Source organism: Anomalospiza imberbis, chromosome 7 (genome assembly GCF_031753505.1).
Source record: "Anomalospiza imberbis isolate Cuckoo-Finch-1a 21T00152 chromosome 7, ASM3175350v1, whole genome shotgun sequence".
NCBI classification, from domain to species: domain Eukaryota; kingdom Metazoa; phylum Chordata; class Aves; order Passeriformes; family Viduidae; genus Anomalospiza; species Anomalospiza imberbis.
Genome location: NC_089687.1, coordinates 23628001 through 23654264, shown reverse-complemented (window position 1 = coordinate 23654264; position 26264 = coordinate 23628001). Strand labels below are relative to the sequence as shown.

The 26264-nt window shown below is 36.7% G+C and overlaps 1 protein-coding gene across 3 annotated transcripts; it reads left to right on the top strand.

The window, feature by feature from the left end:
- Window positions 1–26011, top strand: CWC22 (CWC22 spliceosome associated protein homolog). Of its 3 annotated transcripts, XM_068196029.1 has the most exons (19): window positions 1–42; window positions 2686–2753; window positions 3410–3526; window positions 3636–3893; window positions 4361–4489; window positions 6251–6419; window positions 6800–6853; window positions 7757–7892; window positions 7973–8179; window positions 8300–8362; window positions 8684–8779; window positions 9938–10019; window positions 10435–10495; window positions 18938–19015; window positions 20087–20239; window positions 21045–21172; window positions 22146–22247; window positions 22349–22545; window positions 25159–26011. In XM_068196029.1, exons 1-19 carry the CDS (start codon window positions 16–18, stop codon window positions 25758–25760), a joined length of 2727 nt encoding a protein of 908 aa, XP_068052130.1. In that variant the 5' UTR covers window positions 1–15; the 3' UTR covers window positions 25761–26011. The 3 variants fall into 3 exon arrangements, with proteins under 3 accessions (XP_068052130.1, XP_068052128.1, XP_068052129.1); XM_068196027.1 differs by lacking the exons at window positions 1–42; window positions 2686–2753 and having other exon boundaries at window positions 3422–3526; XM_068196028.1 differs by lacking the exons at window positions 1–42; window positions 2686–2753 and having other exon boundaries at window positions 3431–3526; window positions 3639–3893.
- The last annotated feature ends 253 nt before the right edge of the window (window positions 26012–26264 follow it).

The window sequence follows — 26264 nt, the reverse complement described above, 5'->3', positions numbered from 1 at the left end:
AAGCAGGAAGTCAAGATGAAGAGCAGGGTGACACAAGTAAATGTAAGTGTTCTTAAACCTAAATTGTAGGATTTGATCACTCCCGTGTCACTGGTAATTAGGTTTGTAGTTGATATTATGTTAAATAAAACTTCCTGAATACAAAGCAAGTAATATCTATTAACAGACAGCAGCTGTTTACAAGATAAATACTACCAGGAGTCAGTAAATTACAGCTATTTCTTGCTGCTGTTGTCCTGGCAATCAAAGTCCTGAAAATTGTTAGTGTAAAATGTTACAGTTATTGGTCAAAACTGACTGAATGCTGATGGCTCAACAGTAAGTGTAAGCACTTAGAGGAGCAGAGAAAGATTTTGAAAATTTTAACAATCTTAAAAGATACAGAGACAATAAGTAGCAGTTAATTTGACAACTGTGTGTCATACTACAAATGTTAAAACTTTTCCTTTTAATAGCTATATGTCCCACTTCTGAGTGGATGGGGTTGATTTTTTTGGGTATGCAAGAAGAAAAAGTTTAGAAATGCTGTTTGCAAAGTAGGCCAGGTTTGGGACATGTTAGCAGAGCAATGCTGTTATGATGCCCTACCTCAAATCTGTGGTATTACCCTGCCTGTTTGTCCAGAGTTGGAACCTGCATAGGCTTCTTCACTCTTTTAGACCAACTTTTCTGACTGGAGTGGCTTCTAGTAGGGATGCTTGAGGGGTAGTTTAATACCTTCTCCTATTTTCCCCACCTGGTAGTGCTCCCTCATCTGTCAAAATAAGCCAGTTAGCAAAAGCACACTGTTTGGACAGTTTCACTTAATCACTTTGATGAAAATGGATAAGGAAGAGGACTAACTTGTGGCAGAAAACCTGGTCACAAAGAGCTGAGGGTGACAATTTCTTCAGCAAGCATAGCTTCTTTTGCAAGGAGATATGATAAATGGCAAATACAGAAACAGCCATGACGTTGTTTTATTTCTGTGAACATTTGTCTCCTCTTTGGTTCTGCTTGGGCAGAGACAGATAATAAAGAATCCATTAGAATGGATCATCCTAAAAAGATCCAGTGCGTTCTTCCCAACTGCTAGATAGGATTTAAATACAGTAACTATTTTGTGTTATTCAAAGATTTTATTACCACTTTCTTGGAAGCTTATGATACAGACTGGCATTATATTACTGTGCTGGGAAAAAAAAAAAAAACAACTTAAGGACTCTTCTTACCCTTGAATGAATTCAGTGATCTGCTCTGTGGTATAATGAGCATTGAAAGGGGTAGAAATCCTTGGTGAATATGTGAATTTCTTGTACTATCTCTGCTGTCAGAGATAATGTGGCTCTAAAATTACACAGGTGGACATAACTTTTATAGGGATGCATGCTGCCAGTGGACAATGCCCTTGTTTCATGTCATCATCTTGATGCAGGCAAGAGAACCCCGGGTGTAATTTTAACAATTTGAAGTGCCCCCTAGGAAGGTTAATATTCTAGGATATGTTATAGTGGCCTCAAAAACACAATTATTGGTTTGCATATATACACACCCTCCCAGTTAAGTGTTTGGAGATAACAGTTGCTCTGCTTTTTATGGAAGAGGTGTCATATTCTGGTCACCCAGAGTTTTAATTGGTTCTTTGGTGGGGCTAGAATTGGTGTGCCAGTTGGTGGAGAGGGTGCTGCTTCAACGAACGAGCTGAGTGTTGCTGCAGGGAGTTCCATCAAGGTGCATAAGGAAAGGCTTTTGTTGAGATTCTGCATCAAGTGAGGTGTTCCCTATTTCACAGATAATCACTCTGTGACATCGTGGGATTGTGGTTCTGAAAAATCATAAATAATATTTTAAAGGAAGAGATGACCCTTGCAATGAGAGTACTCAGGTTACAAATGCTGCTGTTTAGAAATGTTTAGAAACATGTTAATGAATATCTTTCTGTTTACTGTAGCTGCTGTCACATTCTGATTTTTGTATGATTCCATACTTCATGTCAGGTTCAGCCCATGGAATTTGGTTTGAGCTGTTTAAGTGTGTATCACTTACACAATCCTGCAAATCTGCCAAGTAGATCAGTACAACTCAGATGTTTGTAATGTATCAAACTAGGAGTGACTCATGAGGAAATAAATTGTGATTAGTAAAAAGGGGGAATGTAAGGAAAAATTACTCAATAAAGGGAATTTTTAGGAGAGAGAAAAGAGACTCTTTAAACAAGAAATGGTGGAATTCTGTTCATGGTATTTCGTGTAATACAACAAATGAAAATGGCATCTGAAAAGAGGAAGTAAGAAAGGCAGACCAGTGGTCCATCTTCTCTAGTCTCCAGCAGTAATTAATAGCAGATGCCTTAAAGAGTTTAGGAATAGGGCAACTATAAAAGTACTTGCCCATGTACTCACACTACCTATTTGCAGCTTCCTGAGCCAGATAAAGGTTTTTTGGTAACCCTTGTGGATTTTTCTTCAGTGCCTTGAACCTGTGGAAGCATTTGGCATGTGCAGCATCCTGTAGCAGGGTGTCCAGCTGCTTAACTGCTTGTTCCTAGAGAACCAGGAACCTCTCCTTGTCATACCTGACTGCCATCAGCTTTATTTGATGGCCCTCCTTGTAAAGGAGTGGGAACATGGTATGCTTTGATCTAAAGAGAGGTGCTCACAGTCATGTTGAGGCTTGATTTTTTTTTTTCTTTCTCTTTCCTTAAAGCATGGTTCCAGTCATGACAGGAAGGAAAACTACAGTTCCCGACATGAAAGTTTGTCTCCGGAGGACAGGTAGAATGACTGATTTTTGTGTCCTTCAATTCTGTATCTATACCTCACATAGTGAGTTAGAGAAGTTAAAAAAATCATCAGGATATGTTTCTTTTTGCGTATTACCATAACTAAGTGGTAAAAAGCAAGTGTAGCAAGTAAATTTAATAACTTACTTGAGTGTCACTATAAGAGTAATTAAATGGATTTGTTATTAAAACTTAGTGTTTAGTTAAATTATCATGAAACTTGAAAATGGAAATTACATGCTAGCTTTTTGCTTGAAGTCACATATTGCTGATACCACAGTTATCATTTTTGGACAACATTGCTTCATACTGTACAGGCAAAATTAAGTAGAAACAAATGAATATGTATGTTCCAAGGGATGCAAGCTGCTGAATTTACCACTGATATTTGATGTTACTATTGTTAAACATTTAATTTCAGATGGTAGGAGCTTTCTTTTACAGTGCTTCTTTGTTTTTTGATAATATTTTCCTGATGACAAATTATTGTTAAAGTAGACCCTTTTTTTGGAGTGACACATATTTTGAAACTCACATTGCAGAACTGGAACATTTCTGCATAGTTACATTATATTGCAGGTGAATAATTACTACCATTGGTTTTCTCAGCATTTTACTAAAAGTTTTTGTGTCTTGTGTTGCAAGCAGGGAGCGTGATAGGTCTCGGTCTCCATCTCCCAGGAAGAGGAGATACTCTGATGACAGCAGATATGATGAGGAATATTCAAGACGGGAATACTATGATGACAGAACGTCAGATGGGAGGTCTGTGGCCCTTTCTTAATAAGTAATGAAATACTTATTTTTAAAGAATAAAATGTGAAAGCTGTTCACAAACACTTGGGTGTTTAGTGGGTGTTTATTTTCCCTTTAGAAGGATGGAAAGGGGGAGAGACAGACACTATGAGAGATGGGAAGACAGAGAATATGATCGAAGGAAGCAGAGGAGGTACTCGTCGCCTGACCGTATGAGTCCAGAAAGGTCGACAGGCCAGAGCTCACTTGCTCATGATGAGACCACCTCAAAGAAGAAGAAAGAAGAAGTGGATCCAATCCTCACTCGCACAGGTGGTGCATATATTCCACCTGCCAAGCTCAGGATGATGCAAGAGCAAATCACTGATAAAAATAGGTGAGTTCAAAGTTACATAGTAGGTTTTTTGCTGCAAGCAAAACAGTTAAGGTGTTTAGAGAACATTGGGAAAAATGGAATCCATTAAGGGTTGTGATCATTGTTTTGGTGTTTTTATCAGAAGAGAGATAGAGAATCAGATTAAACTACCTGCTTCTGCTGCAAAGTGGAAATGGTAAAGGAAAGCAGGATACTGAATGTAGCTAGGATTTTTTGGAACATCTTACAAAACAAAATACTGGGTTATACCATATCTGCGGAGAATTACACTTTGGTTTATCATGTTGGTTTAATGATTTTCTGGTGGTTGAATATGTAGTTGGGAACAATTCTTCACATTTATGCAGTGAATATTTTAAATTTATTTTACTGATTAAATGAAAATCTGAATGTATGCTATATATGTATAAATTTGCTCAATGCAACTTCAAATTTATACATTATTAATTTGTGATACTCTGTAATAGCTTGGCATACCAGAGGATGAGCTGGGAAGCCTTGAAGAAGTCAATCAATGGTCTTGTCAATAAAGTGAACGTTTCTAATATAGAAAACATCATTCATGAGCTCCTTCAGGAGAATATTGTTCGGGGAAGGTAAGCCTTAGTATCTTAAAATAATTCTTTTGCTCTTCTGGAACATGTACACTTCCTGTGTACACTTGTGTGTGCTATTAGTAGTGTATGGGTGTTAGTCAGGTTTTAGTATTAACCTTAGGCCATATTGTCCTATCCAGAATTATCCCTTACCTGGGAAAGATATTGTATGCTTGGTGGGATAAAAGAGTGCAACAGATGGTATGTATTTCCTTTTCTTAAGGTTTTCCCAATGCATTTTACTTGAATGACTTGTAATTTACAGTTGTCACCATCTATTTATTTTTGTAGTGCTTTGTTATTTTTTTTTCTGGGACAAATAATATTTTTAGCCACTATTTAGCAAAACAAGTTTTACTGCAGTTATGTGTTGGTGTTGTCTAATGATGTAATGTAAAGACCATTATGCTGTTACAGCTTGGGAGATCCAAAAATAATTCTGTTACATTTCAAACAGATAGCAAAACTTTCTCTGTCATGGGTTTATTTGAGGAGGAATGCATTACTTTTCATGTGTGTTATATAGATCTGATGGGAAGGTCAGAGTCTGGCAACTAGCATAAAAATAAGAGAATTAAGTCATTAAGTAACATCTGCACAGTGAGCAAATAGTTCCTGAATGTGATTTCTGTTAAAAGTAATAATGAAGTTTCATGCTTTTGTAGGGCTGCTTTTTACTTGCCTGTATTTCATGTCCCCAAAATTTAATTTTCATACTAGCAATGTTATTTTAGTTTAAAAATTACTTTATTGGCACTATTTTTAGAATGCACTTGTCTGTGGAAGTTTGTGTGGTTTATAAATGTCAAAATAACATATATGGAAAATGGCACCATTTCCCTCCTTCTGTACTCTTGAATTTGCACAAAGGCGCATTTAAAAGTAATGACATGAACTTTTACCTGGCTGTCAAGTCCTTTCCTGGGGTTTTAAGTAGATGATAAATAAGAACTGAAACAGACCACTTTCAGTGCAAGCAAGAAGTAACTAATTTCCAAATGTGAATATTCTATTTTTGTGCACTAGTATGAAATGAGTTCTATTCCACCTGTCAATGCCGAAGTAAGTAGGAATAAGGTCCCTATGCACTTTGTATTTATTACTCTGCAGGAGGTTTTTTTTAGGATTTCAATAAACCACAGGGAAGGTAGATTTGGATATCAGTGTGTCCTTTGAAGATTCACATTCAGAGGTTTGTTTTGTTTTTATCCTCACCCACATGTAGTTGAGTAATACAGCAAAAGTCAAATTCTGTCTGCTCCTAAGCATTACAAAAAGCAAAATTGAGTGGAGGGGAAGCAAGTCACAGATTCTTCTCAGACTTACATTTATTATTTACATAATAAATGTAAAAGAAATCATTTGAATAATAAAAGAACTATTATCTCCTGAGTCCTTTGTTTACATTCATTTAGGCTCTAAGTAGTATTTTATAATCAGATGAAGTTCAGATTAAAAAAGGGATAATTGCAGGATACAGGGTGGTTTTTTGCACTGCTTAGTATTTTTAAGTGTATCTAATATGAACAATATTTAGTGAAAGATTAGGTAACAGTTTAAGAACTTTTCAGTTCAGACAGATTTGTGCAACACATTTTGCAAAATTCCATTTGTGGCATGATAAACCATGGTTTGAAAAAGATCATCTGATTTCTTCTAGCTATTCCAACTGCGCAACACTATTTCATGTGGTAAGTACCAAATAAAAACATGACATACTTTATTGCCAGAAAGATCTTTAAAACTTACTTATTTTTCCAGGGGATTGCTGTCTAGATCCATTTTGCAAGCTCAGAGTGCCTCTCCGATTTTTACTCATGTCTATGCAGCTCTTGTGGCAATTATCAATTCGAAGTTTCCAAATATTGGTGAATTGATCCTCAAGAGGCTGATACTGAATTTTCGTAAAGGGTATCGCAGAAATGACAAGGTATGTAAAATGTAAAGGAGCAACCTGCTGAAATGTGGAATTCTGCAGTGTAACTGTGTCAAGTGTGTACAAAGGAGCACGGCCAAGACATGGGTCAAGACCAGTTTATGGGACGTTAAGTAGTATTAGGGTATTGTGAAAGTTTGGCAACCTGTCCTGGATTGATACTGTGATAGTTTGGGTTTTTTTTAATTTGGGCAGGGGTGTTTAATTCTAAATTTTTATTTTTGAGTGTACAGTCCTAATTGAGAACAACTACTAGTATCCTTAAATGGTTTCATGACTCTAATTTGTTTGTGAGATGCATTAGTCTGTAGTATGTCTGGGTTAGGAATTTCTTCTTCCATATGTTAAAATTTCCTGGCTTATTTCTTTTGCAGCAACTCTGTCTAACATCTTCAAAATTTGTTGCGCATTTGATGAATCAGAATGTGGTATGTTTCTTTGTTTCTACTCAATCCAAACCCTATATGGCTAATGTTTAGTTTAAGAAAGCAATACCCTAAGTGGACGTTCTCTGTCTGTTCTGAAAGTTGCTGGAAGCCTGAGTGTGGTGCCTACTTTAAGTTGTTAAGATCGCTTTTTAAAAGATACTGGTAATTGCTTATGCAGTTATCACCACTTTATGATTGCACTTTTATGCTCCAGAGCTTCCCAAGATTTCATGTGTGTGTTTGGGCTTGTTTTCAGGCTTGTCTCGATGTAAAGCAAGGATCATTTGAGACTCTGTCCCACAGATCTTGTTGATGTTTTCTTGCAACGTGTGTGTTAGCAGAAGTGGACTCAGTTGCATCTAAATCAAATTTACATCCAGCTCTGTTCCACTTATTTATGTGCCAGAACTCAGGATGCTCGAATTTAAATAATGTCAGGAAGCAGTGTCTCAGGAATGTGTTGGGAATGTTCAGCATTTTGGTAAAGAGGAAATTAATCTGAGATGGGCGATTTGCTTATATGCCTGATCCTGGAAGATCTTATTTAATTATAGATACAATGCACTTAAAACTGGGTTCTGAAATGCAAGTGCTGGTTTGTTTGCTTCTTGGAAATGCATTCTGTTAATTTTTTTAATGGCAAAATATTTTTCATTGCTAGCTTGCTCACTTCAATAGAATAGTCACATTCACTAGAAAATCTGTGTAAATACTAATGGTAAAACTGGATTTGAAATTTTGACTTCCTCTTAATCAGCTTTGCCCCACTACTGCTGCCTTGTGTGTGTGATTAAACTGCTGTGTTGTGGCATCCTAAAAGGCTGGACAGGTCTGTCCAGTAAATGACTGTGGTGATAGTGTAACACTATGCATTCTAATTCTTTGCTGATACTCTTTCCACAGGCTCATGAGGTTTTATGTTTGGAAATGCTCACTTTGTTACTTGAAAGACCTACTGATGACAGTATTGAAGTAGCAATTGGATTTATTAAAGAGAGTGGGCTCAAATTAACAGAAGTTTCTCCTAGAGGTATTAATGGTAAGTACAGTTAGCCAAAACCTATCTTGACTTGGTATTAGCAAATACCTTTCATGTTTACATTTCTCTCTTTTCCAAAGCAATCTTTGACCGCCTTCGACACATTCTGCATGAATCTAAAATCGATATGCGTGTTCAGTACATGATAGAAGTTATGTTTGCTGTACGGAAGGATGGCTTCAAGGATCATCCAATCATTCCAGAGGGATTAGATCTAGTGGAAGAGGAGGATCAGTTTACTCATATGTTGCCATTGGAAGATGACTACAACCCAGAGGATGTTCTTAGTAAGTTAGAAATGAAAGATAATTCCTTAACTGCATTCCCCAGGAAAATAAATTCAAGATGAAATATTAATAGCTTTCTTCAATTTGTGTTTTAAATAAAGATTCTCTTTTATTCTAAAGATGTTTTCAAGATGGATCCAAACTTTATGGAAAATGAAGAGAAATACAAAATGCTGAAGAAAGGTAGGGATATTTGTGTGTATACACAACCATTACCTGTGGCATTTGCTTATTCAGCTGTTGCTGCCAACGTTTATTTAACAGTGGGTGATATTTCTGTTCTATAAAACTCATTCAGTTCACAGACCTTTCTTTTGTGTTTGTGCTACTCAGTGTTGTTTCTCCATCTGTATTTCCATTCAGTCGTGATATATCTGCTTTTTGGCCTCGTCCACATTCTGTACCTGAGACATCCTTTCACTCTTCAGAGGTGGGATCAAGGGGTTTTTTGTGATGAAAGTACTTTGGTCTATGTTCCATTAACCTGAGATACTGCTTGTTCAGAAATTCTTGATGAAGGTGACACTGAATCTGAAGGAAATCAAGAAGCTGGAAGTAGTGAAGAAGATGAAGAAGACGATGAAGAGGAGGATGAAGATGGTAAGTGTATGACTGGCACCTTACAAGCAGTTGATTGAATGTAGATAAACAGGCAAGAAAAGCTTAACTTCTTAGCTGTTTTGCAAAACTGAGATGCTCAAATGTTAAGCAATGTTTTCCTCTTCAGTTCTAAGATCTAAATGTTTACTAGCAAACAGTATAAAAGTCTGAAAGGAAGCATTCAGCACATGCAGAAAAGGAAAAGTAACTTTGCTACATTATTCATAACAGTATCAGTTTCCTTTGAGAAAAGCCTTGCAAACCTAAGGCTTGTAAAAGAACTAAATGAAAACTCTTGCTTAAACTTTTCCATGCTCTATCATATTTTTAAGTCACTTTCAAAATTAGGATGGATTTTCTTACAACTGTATCTACATCCTCCATATCTCACTTCAGCAGAGATAATACTTACTCAGTTTCCAAGAATGTATTCGATTCCCAGGAAAAAACATTGATGGATAAGCCTAACTGAAGTTTTTGTGCAGAGTGCATGAGTAATAGAAAAGCCAGTCAAGTATTGTTCCTGTGGAATACCAGGAATGGATTTCCTTACTAGTTTGGTAGAGTATTTCACAGAAGAGCAGAGCTCCCAGGCTCATGAAAAGTATGAACATTCACATAATTCCTTATTTTCTATGTTTTTACCAAACTTTAAAAGACTGAAGGAATAGTGAGTATTTTACAAATCAATGTGATTTGGTTCAGAATGGATTTTTCTATGCTTGCTTCAGGACTTTGCAGAATGCTGTAATGTAGATCCTACAATTAACAGTAGCTAAGAATTATCTGCATAAAGAGATGCTGTATAAAGCATTGTATAGCTAAATTGTGCAGAAAATGGATTGCTAATAATGTTAACAGGAAATGTTAAACCTGGAGGTTGCAGTGACTAAGAAACATGAAATGTCTTTAAAAGAATTACACTTTTAAAACTGTCTCCAAATATTTACCTTTATTACAGATGAAGCAAATACTGATTTTTTTTTTCCTTTCTATAAAAATAAACATAAAAATACATACACCTGCAACAGTCCCAAGTACTTCTAGAAAAATAGTGTGCTACAGACTCAGTAAATGGTAAATAGAGCTGTTCTAAGAAATTACTCTATGTGTCTCCTTAATGTTTACTCTTTACAAACCCATGATTTTCTTTTCCAGGTCAGAAAGTTACTGTCCATGACAAAACAGAAATTAACCTGGTCTCCTTCCGTCGTACAATTTATCTGGCTATACAGTCAAGGTAAATATAAATTATGCACCTAGCAGTGTAGTTCTTTTGAAGTCAATGAAGTGTAATTCTCTTTCTTTTGAAATAGTCTTAATGTGCAATTTAAAAGAAAAAAAAAAAAGCTTCCACTTCTCTGTTTTATTAAGTTTTGTAAGATGATGTGATAATAATAATGACTTGGATCATCTTGTTTTCAGATTGCCTGCCAATGTAATCACTTTGGATTAATTTTCAGATGGAAACTCATGAAATACAAAATGTTTATTAAAAAGCCACAACAGCAATAAAGTCTCAGCAAATCAAACAGCTGACATACTTTACTTCAAAACTGTTGAGGTTTTAGCACCAATGACTATTCTTAATATAGTTTTGGATTGTTTTTAGCATAGCATATATTGCACAGATAATAAGTGTTTTTTCTATTCAGCTTAGACTTTGAAGAATGTGCTCACAAACTGCTGAAGATGGACTTCCCTGAAAGTCAGACTGTAAGCCTTTGTTCTTACTCTTCTTGTTACTAACATTGTAAAGATACAATACTATGGTAGTATCTAAAAACCTTGCTCATGTTCCACGACCTAGTTTGTATAGCTGGCAGATGAATGAGAGTCATTGTTTATAGCTGCTGTTCCTCAAAATTTATTTCACAACCTTTAGACCAAATAGACTAATACACATTTCATAAGCAATTTGTCTTATGCATGTGCTCCTTTCTGTCAAGCACCACAAATGTTTGCTCATAGCCTTTTAAAAAGATCTGTTGTTGGGACTGGGGTAAGTTCTGTCCTGTGACAAGAATACAGCAGCATGGCAGAGTTCTGTCTCTCAGAGGACTCTGGGTTGAAGATAATATTTGCAGGCAGCTGTAGACTTTTATCAGTGGGACTTGAAATTTAGCACAGTGCTATGAGTGTGTTGTTTTGGTGCTTTCACAGTAAGTCTTTGAATAAACAGGATATTGAATTAAGGTAGTTTTGAGTGATTGCTTTGCTGTAATTTTGGAGATCATGAGACTAAAGCTGTTTTGTCCTCAGACTCTGTAAGATCAATGCAGTTGCTGTGTTTTCAAGTAATGGAACCTGTTTTTCATCCAGTACTTTTGTTAGTACTAGTAGAGTGTAAATACACATCTAATTTTCCAAGCAGCTTTTCAGACAGCTGTAAGCTGTCATCATAGGAGTTGCACTTGGGTGGGCTTTTTAACTTCTTGTGGCTTTAATTATCAGTTTTATTTGAAACAGTGTGTGTAATAAATAACTTTAGTATAATACTAATGAGTAAGGGGAGATCTGGCCTACAGTTAGGTGTTCTTTGAAAACTTGTTTACCTATAATTTTTTCTATTCTTGTACTGTTACTTGTTTCTAAGCAATTTACATGGAAGTAAACTAAGAACTGAGATTGTGATTTTTTTAAATCTGGTTCTCTAATTCTGTGCATGAAATGCAATATTAAGCATGCATAAGATTATAATTCTCAGTGAAGTCTGCATAACCTGAAGAACTCTAAAGAGAAAAAAAAATCCTTTTAACCAGCGAATCAATTCAGCTATAAAGAATAGAGCAAACAGTCTAGAATGTATGTACTAGACCATACAACAGAGTTATAATGCATAACACTACTTGCTTGTAGTGAGAACTACTTAACTCTTATGATTTAATACCATGGCAGTCTCTGTCAGCTCCTAACTTCTGTGGGCAAAAGCTGCTTAGAAGAAATAAGGGAAGGAAAAAGAAAAACCCAACAATTAGTATCAACCTAGAATCAGTACTAGTTGTAGGAATTATTACAATTCAAGATTGAAAACTGTTGTAAAACTGCATCCTCTTATCACGAGGCTTCTACTTTGTACTGATTTCTTTTTTTCCTTTAGAGTCCTAACTACTCTTCACCTCATTTAATCAAAGATATGAGAGCTTTGACCTGCTTATTGCATAGAATTAAGTTCCTTTATGGGGACAAAAATCTTAAAAAAAAAAAAAAAAAGAAAAAAAAAAAAAAAAAAAAAAAAAAAGACATTTCCTGATCATTGTGAGAGCAGAAAGAATAAGCAGATGTAGGTAGTAAAATTATTCAGGGGTTTCTAGGACATGAGTCTATACATATGGATAAAAAAAACTGAATGTTTAAATTAGCTGCCAGATTTTAAGCTAGAAAAATCACCTTTTATTCATTCAAGCTACTGTCTTCAGACTGAAGTCTTTATTGAATTAGTTGCCTCTGCCTTCATTAAAAAACAAGCTATTATTGAGTTGGCAGATGACACCAAGTTGGGCAGGAGTGTTGATCTGCAGGAGAGCAGGAAGGCAGAGGGAATCGGGCTGGGTCAGTGGGCTGAGGCCATAGGTGTGATGTTCAGTGAGGCAAAGTGCTGAGTCCTGCTCTTGAGTCACAGCAGCTACAGGCTGGGGCAGAGTGGCTGGAAAACTGCCCAGCAGCAGGAAGGGACCTGGAGGTGCTGGCTGGCAGCAGATGAATATGATCCAGGTGACCAAGAAGGCCAATGCATCCTGGCCTGGATCAGGAATAGCGTGGCCAGCAGGACAGGGGCAGTGACTGTCCCTCTGCACTGGGGACTGAGGTCACACCTGGAGTGCTGTGTGTGGCTGAGGGAGCTGGGCTTCTTCAGTCTGGAGAAGAGGTGGCTCAAAGGGGACCTTTATCGCTCTGCAAGTACCCAAAAGGAGGGTGTAGCCAGTGGGGGCTGGTCTTTTCTCACAGATAACAAGTGACAGAGGAAATGGCCTCAAGTTGCACCAGGTGAGGTTTAAATTAAATACTAGGAACGGTTTATTGACTGAAAGGGTGGCCAGTCGCTGAAACAGGTTTCCCAGGGAAGTGGAATCAGCATCCCTGGAAGTGTTCAGAAGATCTGTGGATATGGTTTAGTGGTAAACACAGTGGCATTGGGTTTATGGTTGGACTTGATCTTAGAGGTATTTTCAACCTTTATAATTCTCTACTACTATTATTTTAGCCATAAAGCACTTCTTTCTTTTTCGGTTTGTTTTACTGAAAGCTCCAGGAATCTGTATTGCAGGATGTTGTATCTTATCTCTTCGCACTTTCTGATTCAAAGCTTTAAACAGTCTTGAGAAATTCCTGAAATGTTTGCTGAACTCTTGGGTGAACCTGCAAACTTTGTTTATACTCATTCTCTGTTCCAACTCCTACTATGAATGGCAGTCATCATGAGAAGCAGGAACTAGACCATTTAGCTGAAATATTCTGTAAAAATCGGGTGTAAATTAAGATTTTCATTGCAAAATTTTTATTCAAATCAAGTCTGGTTTTACAGTAATGTTCTGCTTTTCTTCTGAACTGCTTTACTTAATAAAGCAATATGTATTTAATTTTGTCATAAAGACTGTTTTCCACAAACTTTGAGTAGTAAATTGTCAATCAAATACAATCAAAAATCTAATCAGAATATCTGAAACATAAAGAAAGATGCAAACAACAGGTTTAAGACTAATACAGTCTTAATGACCATCTTTCTGGGTAACTCTTCCAGAAATCTTGATGTGTAGAAACTTTTGGTGTGATTTATCAGGGTTAAGTTCAGAAATACATTAGCAGTTTTTACCAGTTTTTGAATTATCAGATCATCGTGTCACATTAACTGCTGTTGTTTGTCTGTTTAATACCAGTAATGGATCTATCACATAGCTCTGACTCACAGAAAGAGGATTAAGGTTCAGATGGATAATCTGAGGACTGGAACATCATAATACTGCTTTTTGGCATTGCAGTTTAGGACCAGCTGCTGAGGAGGGATGTCAGCAGTCTTGTGGGTCTTTTTTTTTAACATTTAAAGTGTTCTTTCATTTCTAAGTAAATTTACTGGGAGTGGGTTTGCATTTATTCATGTTATTTAGACCCAGCTGAAGCCTGCAGATCAGAAGTGAAATAGCTTTGCTGTCTATACTTCAGTCTGTGCAAAGCTGTTCTAAACAAGCCTTGCAATTGCTTCTTTGGGCATATGTTCAGGCTTGGCAGAGCTCACTGTTTCACTTTTTTTAAAAATTGCTGTTATTATCTCTGTTATAGCTGTGTTAATCCCATGTATTACCACAGAAGAAAATTTAAATAAACTAAAACTGTAGTTAGAGGATTGTGGTATTACCAGTTGTTCTAGCTTCTGAACTCTGGGGAAAAGCAAGCAAACAAGCCCGGCTGAAATGCAGACAACTGAAAAAAATTAAACCGACCATATATTGTTCTTGCTCTTTGAAAATGTGCCTAAAATTGATTGGCTTTTAGGCTTTTCTTCTTTCTTGGTTTGTGATAAGAACTAAACTTGTATACAGAAATGTTGCTAAATTAAATTAGAGCCTCTTCTAACACTGTGTATATTCCAGATAAAGGTAATGCGTCACCAGATTTTTTTTTTTTTTACTTGAAATGAGAAATATTCTTGCAGGCACAGCCTTCTTGAAAGAATTATGCATGCATCTGACACATCTTCATTTTTACAGGGTGGTGTCACTTGCTCAAAGTAGTCCTAGTTGGCGGTGTGGGAGTGTCAGTGTCTCGTGTTATTTATGCCTTTAGACTTGAAGATAACACAAGTACTTCTGCTGGCTTGACTATTTTCACTTTCAGTGAAAATATAGTTCAGGAAACTGATGTAGAGCAGGATGTTCTAAGGCTGATAATTCCGCTTTGGTCAAATTGATGATTTCTTAGATACGTTAATTTCTTCTCTAATTGGAGGGCATTGCAGCTGGTAGGTTTAGCAACTGCCCCATGATCAGTTCACAGCCTTGCTACTGGCTGTAAAAGATAATCATCCTCAAGTAGCTTTCCTGTCTTTTGAAACAGGAAGTTTTTGTAGGCCTGAGGTGCAGGGTCATTCTAAATTTCCATGATTTATCAATTTTTTAAAAAGTACATTGCACGCACATACTATGTTGTGGTATTTGTTGATGTCTACAAAGTGAAGGTACAGAATCCGTACAGAATTAGGCTGCTGTGTTACTGATAGCAGGCATTAGCTAGAATTCTGCCTAGATTTTGGTCTTCCTCAGATGTGTATATGCATTTAAGCTAGGGAGGTGGAATTGCTCAGTGAAATCACTTAAAGTGAAGTTTTGTACGTGCAGCCTTCAGGTAGAAAGGAAAGAGATACTTTGGGACTTCGATGTATTATTTCATTTTTGTGTGTGTTTGTGTGTTGCAGACTAGTAGCAGCATGATTAAAAATATATCTATCCTTATATCCAGATAATGATTCCAGTGTAAAATATTGTCTCATTTACACAAGATTTGTGATAACCATATTCAGCTTTAAGCATATGTTGCTCTAAACAGAAAAGAGACTGAGCAAAAAAAGGGACAAAAGTTGAGGAAGACCATTAGCAGAGCACAGGACAGACCTGGAGACTTTGTAGTAGCTGCTAAAAGCACTGCACATAGCTTGACAAGAGGCTGCCTGCTGCTGAAACACCATCCATGGCTTTGTCAGCTTTGGCTCTAAGTGGTTACTTGACAAATTAAGAAGAGAAAGCAGAGATGCTGGGAAGAGTAGGCTGTGTGATGGTTACATCCATTAAAATATGCAGCAGTAAGGAAAGCTTTAAGGTAGTCAGTGGGAGTAAAGTATGCATCAGTGAATTAAAAGAGAAAAAAGGAGAACTGTGGCATCTGTAAAAGCAGTGAAAATACATAAAAATGCAAGGCACTCATTTCACATAATTCCAATTTCACATTGATTTAAACAAACCTGAGGCCTGCACTAGGTTTGCTCCTGGCAAACCAATTCCTTTAGTTCCGTGAAGAAACTTCTAGAAATGAAGTGTTGATATTGAAAATGTTATATTTTAAGAATAGCTTACAGGGTGGGGATGTCTCATGATGGCTTCAGCTTGTGTATGCAATGGATGGAACAGAGCTGTGGGGCTGGCAAGGAAGGGAGGTGGAATTGGCATCACTTCCAGCCAAGGAGGGCAGAAGTGACCTCTACATGGAGGCAGCCTGGGGGGCAGCTCTGAAACTGCAGTCTTGGCTGAATGCAAATCTCACAGAAATTGCAAAAAATGGTGAGAAGTGGCAGGGGGGAAGTACTAGCTGTGAAAAGGAACCTGTGATCAGAAGGGGATAAGTTACTATAGCTTTTCTGCCTGCCATGACCACAGCCTTTGTGTGAAGCTGAGAGAAGATAGATTGGGCAGGGTGTGCTTGTGTTTTAAAACTAAAACCAGAAGAAAAAACAAAACAAGTCTGATTTTTCTATCTTTTCCTTTAGCGTCTTTAAATGTATGATGATTCTTGCCATGTTAGGTTGAGTCATGGTTTATCTAACCTGTTATTCTGTTTGGGTAAGAGCAGATAGAGACTGTTTAGGGAGAACTGTGAGAAATGCAGTGCATTTGGAGGGAGCTTTCTCCTTATCTTCTGTTGTAGCAGTTTTGGGAAGTGCTGTTGTTCTCTATGATACAATAATAAATTCAAGATCTTGACAAAAGATGATTCACCATCTGTATGAGATGTCAGATATTTTGAAGTGTTTTACTTAATGTTTGGATAGCTATGTATACTTTCTTAACTAAGCTGAATAGGTACTTGTTGAGCATTGTAAGAAAACAGTTAACACGGTATAGAAATTGCCTGTAAAATTGGGGAACAAATTCTTTGTAGTCTTCAAAAAAAGTGATGGGCTAAATAACAGGCTTTTCATGCCATAAACATCATTGGGAGTACAGAAATTAGTTCACTAACTTTTGAAGCTGCAAATTAAACTAGAATTGTCATCTGATCTTGTTGCATCTCTCAAGAAGTAATTAAGTAATCGTAAAGATTGTTAATTTTAAATCTGGAAGACAGTTACTCTAGACCTAACCTCAAATTGTTTAGATAACACCAGCAAGAATGTCTTTATGGGCAAACCTATTCTCATGCATGTGGTTATTCAATATACCCTCCTAGAAATCATTGTAATATTTAATTAAAATGTTAAAATATTTAATTACTGTAAACCACAGGGGATGCCAAGGCTATAATTACATTTAAGATGAGGAAGAAAAGTAATTTGTTTTTCAAGTCTTCCTGACATTATTAACAGTGGCATCAGCACTTTACCCTTTTTATTGTTAAAAACTGCTTAACTGCAGCATTACTGTAAAATGGGATAATATAAAAATATGTTAATATGCATTTTAATACATCACATTAACACTGTGTGGCAGTGTTAAAAGGAATGCCTTTAAACACATCTGTAAGTTTATTTGATACATTACTGCCTTTTTATTTGGAGGAGTGGTTTCTTGTTCAGCATGGTTGGCTTTTTATTTGTTTTGAGCTTTTATGATTGGCAAAAATGTTTCTTCTGAATACTTGCTTGGAAGAGTGACACGAGTGGGAGAATATGAAATCCAGTATGAAATCATCCAGTAGTTTTTATAGGAATGTTACTATTAGTTTAAAGAGAAATTAAACTAATAGTGAAAGATACATGGCTGACAGCCAGAAACCTATTTGGGAGTGTCATAAATTGGATTACACTATGGATTTGGTCTTAGGAGAAAACAGTAATATAAAAAAGTGAATGGGCAAAAAATAGCAGGGCTATTTTAAGCATTGTGTAACTTCATGGGTTTATATGGTTTATATAAAAACATTTGCTCACTTGCCTTAATTATTGTTGCCAAATGTACCCTAAACCAATTCACAGCTGCATTACAAGCTGTATCTCAGGCAGAAGGTCAGGGGAATAAGTTTGCAATTAAACCTGCATGGTCTCACTTGCCAGGACCTCTGCTCAGCTGATGAAGGGCTCTGGCCTGAGAGGTGAGGTGCAAAGTGTTTCCTTCTGGTTCCTGGTTTGCTGGGTGTGAAAGGAGAGGAAGAGGCAGCTACCAGAAGTTGATCTGATAATAATCCTGGGGTGGTGGTGTTGGAAGACAAGGAGGAAGGGTGCCAGAGAGCCTGTATTCCAGAAAGTCTGGACTACCTGTCCTACGTAGTTGGCATTATGGAACAGGAGAGCATCTTCCCTTCTTCCATCCATGTTCACCAAGGAGACAGGAAAATGCAAGGCAGGCTGTCAGTCATGGGGGTGCACAAACGTTTTGGGAGACTAATCTAGCTAGGCTTCCTCTGTTCATTCCTAGCCAAGAAGGAGGGATGCTCTTCTATAGAGGGTGATTCTGAATTCAGCCTAGACCAGCTGCTTTAGAAAAGTTTCTCTTGTTCTCTCAGTTAGAGAGGAAGTCCAGGCATATTGGCTTCCCAAAGGTGAGTTTAGTCTTTCTAAACATCTCCCTCAGGGCTGAAGCCTTTGCAGTGAAACTTAGCTTTCTGCTTGCTTATGCTAAGCAGGGCTTGTCAGGCAAATTATGGCTGAATAGTTCAAGGTATTAGTATATACCAACATGGACAGATATTTCTGAATTTGAAAATAACTGCGGAGAAATGCACACTGTGTTTCGGAATAGTTTGTCTGTAGGCTGTTTTGACACTTGGAACTTGTAAAGAATTTTTATTTTCTGTAAATGCAAGGATTGGTACTATTTCAAACAAACAAAAAGAAGCCCTAAAAATAAGATCACAAAAAGAAGCAACTGACAAATAAAAACAAAACTACAAAAAAAAGCCCTCAAAACCTTCACTTTTTATCTTGTAACTCCTTTTTTTCATTGTGGTAAAGTCAGTTTGTAAATGAGTTCTGACTTTTTTTTGTTAGATGTACATTATGTTTAACACATAAATCTTAGTTTAGGCAGAAGAGGAAATTTGAAGGGCAAAAGTTCATATTCATGTCCCAGAGAAATTTGGAAAACTACTGGTGTTGCCAGTGAAGTTTGATGTAAATACTCATTTCAAAGCTCACATCCATGTAAGGCTTCCTTCAGTTACTTGGTATGTGCTGATGGGTTTTTTTGCTGCTACAGTGAATTTACCTAGAGAAATATTCTTTTTTTCATAACTCAGAAAGAACTCTGCAATATGATACTTGACTGCTGTGCTCAGCAAAGAACATATGAGAAATTCTTTGGGTTACTGGCAGGGGTGAGTTGTGTTTCAGATTTTCTACTTTATGATAGAAAATTTCATTGTTTTACTCTGTTTCTTGTGTGTCAAACTTAAATTTTAATGGATAAATAAAACTAATAGTCTTTATCATTCTGAAAATGCTTATGTTAGTTGATTGTTTTAGCAGACTGAATTAGCACTTTGATTGGAAAAAGCACAGTAAATGCAGAATGAGAGATATCACTTTCGCTTTATATTGTTACTTATTTTGCCTCCCTTTTTTCTCATTATGGTAGAAAAATAAATCAGAGGCAAAGAAATGGTACTAAAAAGATGTAATAGTATTATGAGTTACCAGAAAATAGCCTTTATACAGTGCTGAAGATTAATCTTGGAGACTCGTCATTTACCACCTTGTTCAAAGCTACTTAGTAGGTTTAATTTAGAGCACAGTATTGAATACTTACTGTCCTGGGCTTGGGAGTGTTTTGTTTGCTCTTTAATAAACAGCTAACTCTCTGGTTTTGTGTATCTAACTGCTAATTTAGCTGCAGTTATTTGTTACTTAAGGTTTCCCTATCAATAATATTGACATGTCTGAAGAGTTAAGATTAAATACTTGTCTTCTCAAGGGAGCAAGCTGTGCTGAAAGGGAATGTTTCTTCTCATTTGTATTATGAATCTGCATGTTCAGATGAATGTAAACGTTGATTTCTGTATTCTCTGAAATGTTTATGTCTGAAATGTCTTACTTCTGTTTCTTGCTGCCTCTCTAAATTGAAACAGTCGTTTAGTGATGTCCTGAAAAAACATGGGGTTGTATCAGGTGAAAATACTTAATGTATAGAAGTCAAGCAAAATGCTGGATAATTTGCTGTAGTTCAGAATTGATAATTACTGCTTTACAATGCAAATTAATTTCTTGTCCTGACAAACTGCTCAAAGCTATAAAATATATCAATTTTGTTTTTGCTCTTCCTCCAAGGGTTATTTAAAAAAGAAGTCTTGCAGTAAATATTAACACCTTTACGTCACTTAGTTGTAGGTTATTTGCATGTTTAGTGTTTTGTTTGAAGTGGTGGTTTAAATTGTACCATGTTGTCTCAGCGTTTCTGCATGCTAAAGAAAGAATATATGGAGTCCTTTGAAGCCATTTTCAAGGAACAGTACGATACCATTCATCGTCTGGAAACGAACAAACTGAGGAATGTGGCCAAGATGTTTGCTCATCTCCTGTACACTGATTCAATTCCCTGGAGTGTAAGTTACAACAAAAGACCATTGTCCTTGATCTCCAGTACTCCACAGTAATGTGTAGTACATTAATTCTAGTATTATTCTACAGTTTGTAATGACTTGTGGCAAATTGGGTTATCTTAAGTAACTTCTCAGACACTGTTGAAGAATTCTGGTTTGTTCCATCTCCTTTTTCTCCCTCTTGTATATCATCATCCTCTCTCCCCATTTTTCTGTAGTTGATTTAAGCTATTATTTTAGGGAGTTCAGCTGGAATTGGTTAATTAAAAAGTACTTATTTTGGAAAAGAGTTTTCAGCTTCTAAATTTTGATAAATTAGAAGTTGTATTGAATTATAAGACAATTAAAAATACTGTCATTTTATGATTTAAATACCTAATAAATAAAAGCAGTCTCACATTCTGAGATATATTATTATATAGAAAGGTAACATCTCATATTGTTCTATTCTTGTTTCATAGCCTAGTCTGTCATTCTTCAAGCACAAATAAGTTAGTCCCAATATTTTACCTCTCCTTTATTTAAGTCCCAAAACTCTTAACTTGCCAGAAGTTCATGCATCTGATTTTGTCTTGTGCAGCTTTCCTAAATAAAAAAAATCCTTAAAGAATTACTAACATAAATATGATCAGCAGCTTTTCTACCATGTGGTGGAAAAGAATTTTTGAGAAAGACAGTCTTGACTAGAATTTATGAACCTTGGGGAAAAAAATATCAGTTTTTATTAGTTATTTCAGAAGGACAAAAGTTTCTAAGAAAAGAATGTATGTTTAAACTTAAAGGTAAATGCTTTTCTGAATATTTTCAGGTCCTTGAATGTATAATACTGAGTGAAGAAACTACCACATCCTCCAGTAGAATTTTTGTCAAAATATTCTTTCAGGAACTCAGTGAATATATGGGACTTCCAAATTTAAATGCAAGATTAAAAGATGTGTAAGTTGAAAGTTTATTTTCAAAACTGTAAATTTAATTAGGTTCTTTATCTGAAAACATACAGATAAGAACTGTGTGTTCAGGTTCAAGTGAGATTGCCCTTCTGTAGCTGCAGTACTTCAGGAATAAGTTCATGTATAGATTTAGTCATTGCAAGGAGTCACTTTTGAAGCTGAGTGCATTGCTGTCATTTTGGGTTCAAGTACGTGCATGACTCTTTGCAAGATGTATCTGTTCCCCCTCCACCCCCAGTGACACTCAGCTACCGTAACAATTTCCAAGTGTGAGTTTATTTTTATATGTTGTCAGCTGTATAGCTGCATAATAAATGGTACTGGGGCTTCTCTTTCTGAAAAAACTTAGAAAAAACCCCACAACTATTAGTAACAGTTTCTCTGAGATTACTTACTAATCCTTAAATATAGCATACGTAACATTATTTTAAATCTATAAGGGATTTAATGTGTTACATTCTGACGATGTTACTTGCAATTGCTTGAGCTATTTCCTTGAAGTTGGGATTTCTTCTGTGTATGATGAAAAATTTGGTATGTGCTTTAGTTCATGTAAACTTAAATTTGAAACTATCCCCAAGGCCCTGTATGAGGGGATTTCAGCATGGATCCCTAATCTTTGAACTTCTTGGTCAGCGCCTGTTATCCTTTGCTATCCCAGGCTGCTGCAGTTCCACAAGTCCCTTCAGGGCTTCACAAAGTTGGGGTTTCTGTCATCATTATCTGTCAATATGTATGCAACTCTCCTGTGTGTGAAGTTTATGTTGTCTAAGAGCAAGTTTTTAAATAGCATTTGATTGAATGCATCACAGGTACAAACAATGAAAGCGTTGAAAAATGCATGAAGAGAAAACTTTTGCTTTCTTGTGGAAATTCATGCAGTTTCTTTTTCAGTTTCTTTATGTCAGTGGGAGTGCTGAGCTGGCATGGTGTTTAATATAGATGTTTGCTTTCATCAGGACACTGCAGCCTTTCTTTGAGGGATTATTGCCTCGGGATAACCCAAGAAACACTCGCTTTGCCATCAATTTCTTCACTTCCATTGGCCTTGGAGGTCTAACGTGAGGAACACTTTTTATCACTTGATATTTACTTCATCTTCCCTCTCCCCATGAACAAAAAAATAAAATTGAAGAATGATTTTTTTTTTTTCCCTAACTAGGGATGAATTACGGGAACATCTTAAAAATGCACCAAAGTTGATCATGACACAGAAGCAAAATGTTGAGTCATCAGATTCCTCCTCATCTTCAGACACAGACTCTTCCTCAGATTCTGATTCTGACAGCAGCAGTAGTAGCTCAGAGTCATCGAGCAGCAGTGACTCCTCATCTAGCAGTGACAGCAGCAGTGACTCAGGTATTTAAATACAATAGTACAACTATTTGCTTTTCTTATATTTCTTTCTCCAGATATGTTTATAACTCTTTCTGTGTATACTTCTGAGGAAAATCTGGCTATAGATAGTGATAATTTCTCTGTTTTAAAAAACTAATCAATTTTTTAAACTTTAAGTTTTAAAATATTAAATATTTCTCAAGGAAATTTATATTTTAATGTGTACTCAGAAAAACTGAGACTTAAATATCAGAGACTTAAGAGACTTAAATATCTGAGAAACTTTGGTTTGTAGATTACTTTTTTACACAATTGATATCTGTTGCACTCTACTATGACTTCAGTCTATTGGAGGATTAAGGGATTAGAGTCAGTCCCAATTATTTTCTCTGTGTTTACTGGTGAACCGTAGAGACTTATGTCTACAACTCTTTTTTTCTTGGCTTAAATGTGTGAGCTTGATACTCCTTGTGTCTTTCCCTGGGAGTATGTGCTTCTTCCTTCTAGAAATCAGTTCTTCAGTTCAAGAAATGTGTTTAAATATTGTTCTCCATCTGAGTCCCTATTTCTAATTCTTCTGCTTCAGTAAAAGATAGTGTGGCAATATAGTGAAAGTTCTTGTTTGTAGAGGAGTTTCCAAGGAAGAATTAGCTTTTTCTTATAATTTATTTTGTATTTTTATGCATTGCAATTAACATTTGGTGTCTTACACTGTTGTGCTGATGTAGAAACTTCTATTAGACGTGAACTGTCATAAACATTGCTTAATCTTTAAAGTAGTTGCTATTATGAGTTAGTGTGTGCAGTCTCCCCCAGTATATATAGCAGGAGCAGATGATAGCACAGCATGACTTCCTGTAGCACAGAAGTTTGCTGTTTCAAAGTTAGTTTGATTTATTACATGTCTTTGAAATGAAAATGATGAATAAAATAAAAGCAATGTGAACTGCTCCTGCTTTGGAAATGCAGTTCTGTTCTCCACCACAATCTCCTGTCCAAGGTGGAGCTGTGTGTCATGGCTAACAGCATTAGTGATGACAGCACGAGAGCAGGGCGCAGCCAAACAGGGTCAGAGGAGGCACTGGTTCAGCACAGAGCCAGATGGTCCTGCAGGGACAGCTGCAGCTCTGCTGAGCTGCTTGATAGGAACCAGAGGGGTAAATCCTTAGTGACAAACCAAGTCAGCAGTTTGGGAGTAGAAACAGGGTTTTTTTGAAGTTTAGGACCTTCTCTTTTACTACTTACCTTTTCTCCATTGAGGAACACATTCACTAAAATTCTCATCTTGATACCTTTGCAGCCTGCTTTCACTTTTCAGTTTCTTGTGTACTTTAATACAGTGGTCAAGACACTAATTGGAGAGAACAGTAAGTTTTTATGGTTAACTGACTTGAGGTTCCATTACTGCTTATAACTCTAAAGTCTTCCTGTGTTTGCAGCTTTTTTAAATCTATAAAATTACTTGGAAGAATTAAGAGGCCTTTTTTAGAGGATGCTGCAGTATTTCAGTGTTGGTGCAGTGTATGAAAGGAAAACAGAAAACCTGCACTGATCAGAAATTGAGCTAAGTTAGAGATTACTGTCGTACTGCCTGTTAATGCTTGGAACTTGATGAGCTTGCTCAGCTCAGTACTGCCCTGGGGAGGTAGTTGAAAAACAGGTCCAGCAGAGGATAAAATACATCTGCCATCAAAGCAGATGGTTCTTTTCTGTTTGCTTTCTCAGGTCTTTTCCCACATACTGGTGGATGTAAAACAGTATAGAAAAAACTGCTTTAAAAACGTAATGGATTAAAATATATCTGAATTGATCCATCATTGCATTTTAACAATGTCAGCAAGCCTTAGTTCAGACACAAGACTAGACAATTCAGATAATGCATGTACTAATAAATCAGTTCATGGCCATGATATTTTCAAAAGGTGGTGAGAAGCAGCTGATGTGATTCTATAGTTCATGCACTAAGGTGAATGAATGGTTATTGTAAATGGCTGTTAGTACCAAATACTGTCGAGTGGGATCTAAAGGTCCCTGATAAAGAGCAAACAGAAAGGGTAAGACCTGTTCCACTGGGAGGAAAGTACTGTGTATTTAGAAATACAGAAGTTAGTTTTAATCTTGTTGACAAAGCTGTCACTATTTCTCCTGAAAAATGAGCCTGAAGACCATTGTTATAGTGCTGCAATACCATTATCTCAAGCCATTTCATCCTACCTCTTTTTCCTCATGGGATAGTGTTGGAGATTTTGCCTCATCTGCTGTTTTTCATCTCCATTTCCTTTTTTTGGGAAAAGTAAATTATTTTGAGACTGGATAGTCTGGGAAGGGTCATCTTCCTAGAAAAAAAAATATTTGTTAGAGTGCTTTGGTGTATGACTTTATAGCTTATGCCTGGTCCTTGGGTACAAGTCAGCAAGAGGGTGATGACAGGTAGGGGTTTTAAAAAGATAGTCATCGTGTGCAGATAACAAGGGATAAAAATCAGAAGTTCATTATTTTGGACCCTTTGTCCTGATACATGTGCAGAAATGTTTTCTGGCAAAAAACACTCTCTAGAACTCTTTCTGTAGTTTAATAAATTTAATATACGAAATGAAAATGCAACCTTAGTTCCATAATTTGTTATAATTTCAGATGTTTCTAAAGCCAAAAGGAAGAGAATGCAAAAGAAAAATAGAGAATCTGATAAAGTTTCCAGGAAAAAACAAGAAAGGAGAAGGAAATCCCTTGAAAAGAAAATTGGAAGGAGGCAGCAAGAGGAAAGAAGTGATACTGAGAGCAAATCAGAAAGAAATCACCGACATTTAAGAGAATCACACAGGAGAGATGATGTTTCAAAGTACCACCACAGAGATGAAGCCAACGGCAGAGATGGTTACCACAGCGGAAAGGATAGGAACCACGAAAGAAGTAAGGATACAGAAAATAAACACAGTAATTCCAAACTGAAGAAAGCAGAAAGAAGAGCTTCTGTGTCTGATGATGAGAATTACAGACACTGGAGCAAAGATGATGGACATCGTAGTAGAAGAAGAGAGAGATCAAAATCCCACGAGAGGGAGCGCGGCCGCTGCAGCCCGCGGGAGGAGGAGCAGGAGGAGCGCTCCAGGAACGGCTCGGAGAGGCAGCGGGACAAGCCCAGCCGTTACCCCGAGCAGCACAGGGAGCCGCAGCACAGGGAGTCCCGCAGGAGCGACGACAGGCGCAGGGAGAACTCCCCGCACCGGCGGAAATGAAGCCCGGCTGCCGTGGCGATCAAGGTGCATTTCCGAGCTGGTAGAACTGTATTTTAAAAGCTAGTACTGAAGTTTCTTTGAAAAGAAGATTTTGTACAAAGTGATAGTTTGCATTTGTAAATTTTACCAGATTTTTTCAAATTTTCAGTAACACTTTTTTATAACTGTATCATTGGATCTTTCTGTTATGTTCTTTGTTTGGAAAGACAAAGCTCTTTATTTTGTGAATAAAACAGTAAGATACCAGCAAATTGGGTATTTTGTCACTGAGTTTCAAGTATTTGTAATAGGGACCTAGCAATCTAAAAAACCATTGGTTTTTAGCGTCACTTGTTAATTGAAAGCCGGATGCTGAGGGTGGGGTGATAATATACGAATTTCAGACTACAATGTGAATGTTACGTGAGAAAACGATAAAATTTTCAAACAGGCATTCTATATCTGCATGTTCTTTCAACCTCGCAAGCATGAAAGCCTTTTGACCAAAATCTTCTGGAAATACTC

Coding starts and splice junctions, on each gene's coding strand:
- CWC22 (XM_068196029.1), top strand. CDS start 16: ATGAAGAGCAGGGTGACACAAGTAAAT. Junction 3,894..4,360: donor CAAATCACTGATAAAAATAG/GTGAGTTCAAAG, acceptor ACTCTGTAATAG/CTTGGCATACCAGAGGATGA. Junction 4,490..6,250: donor GAGAATATTGTTCGGGGAAG/GTAAGCCTTAGT, acceptor TTATTTTTCCAG/GGGATTGCTGTCTAGATCCA.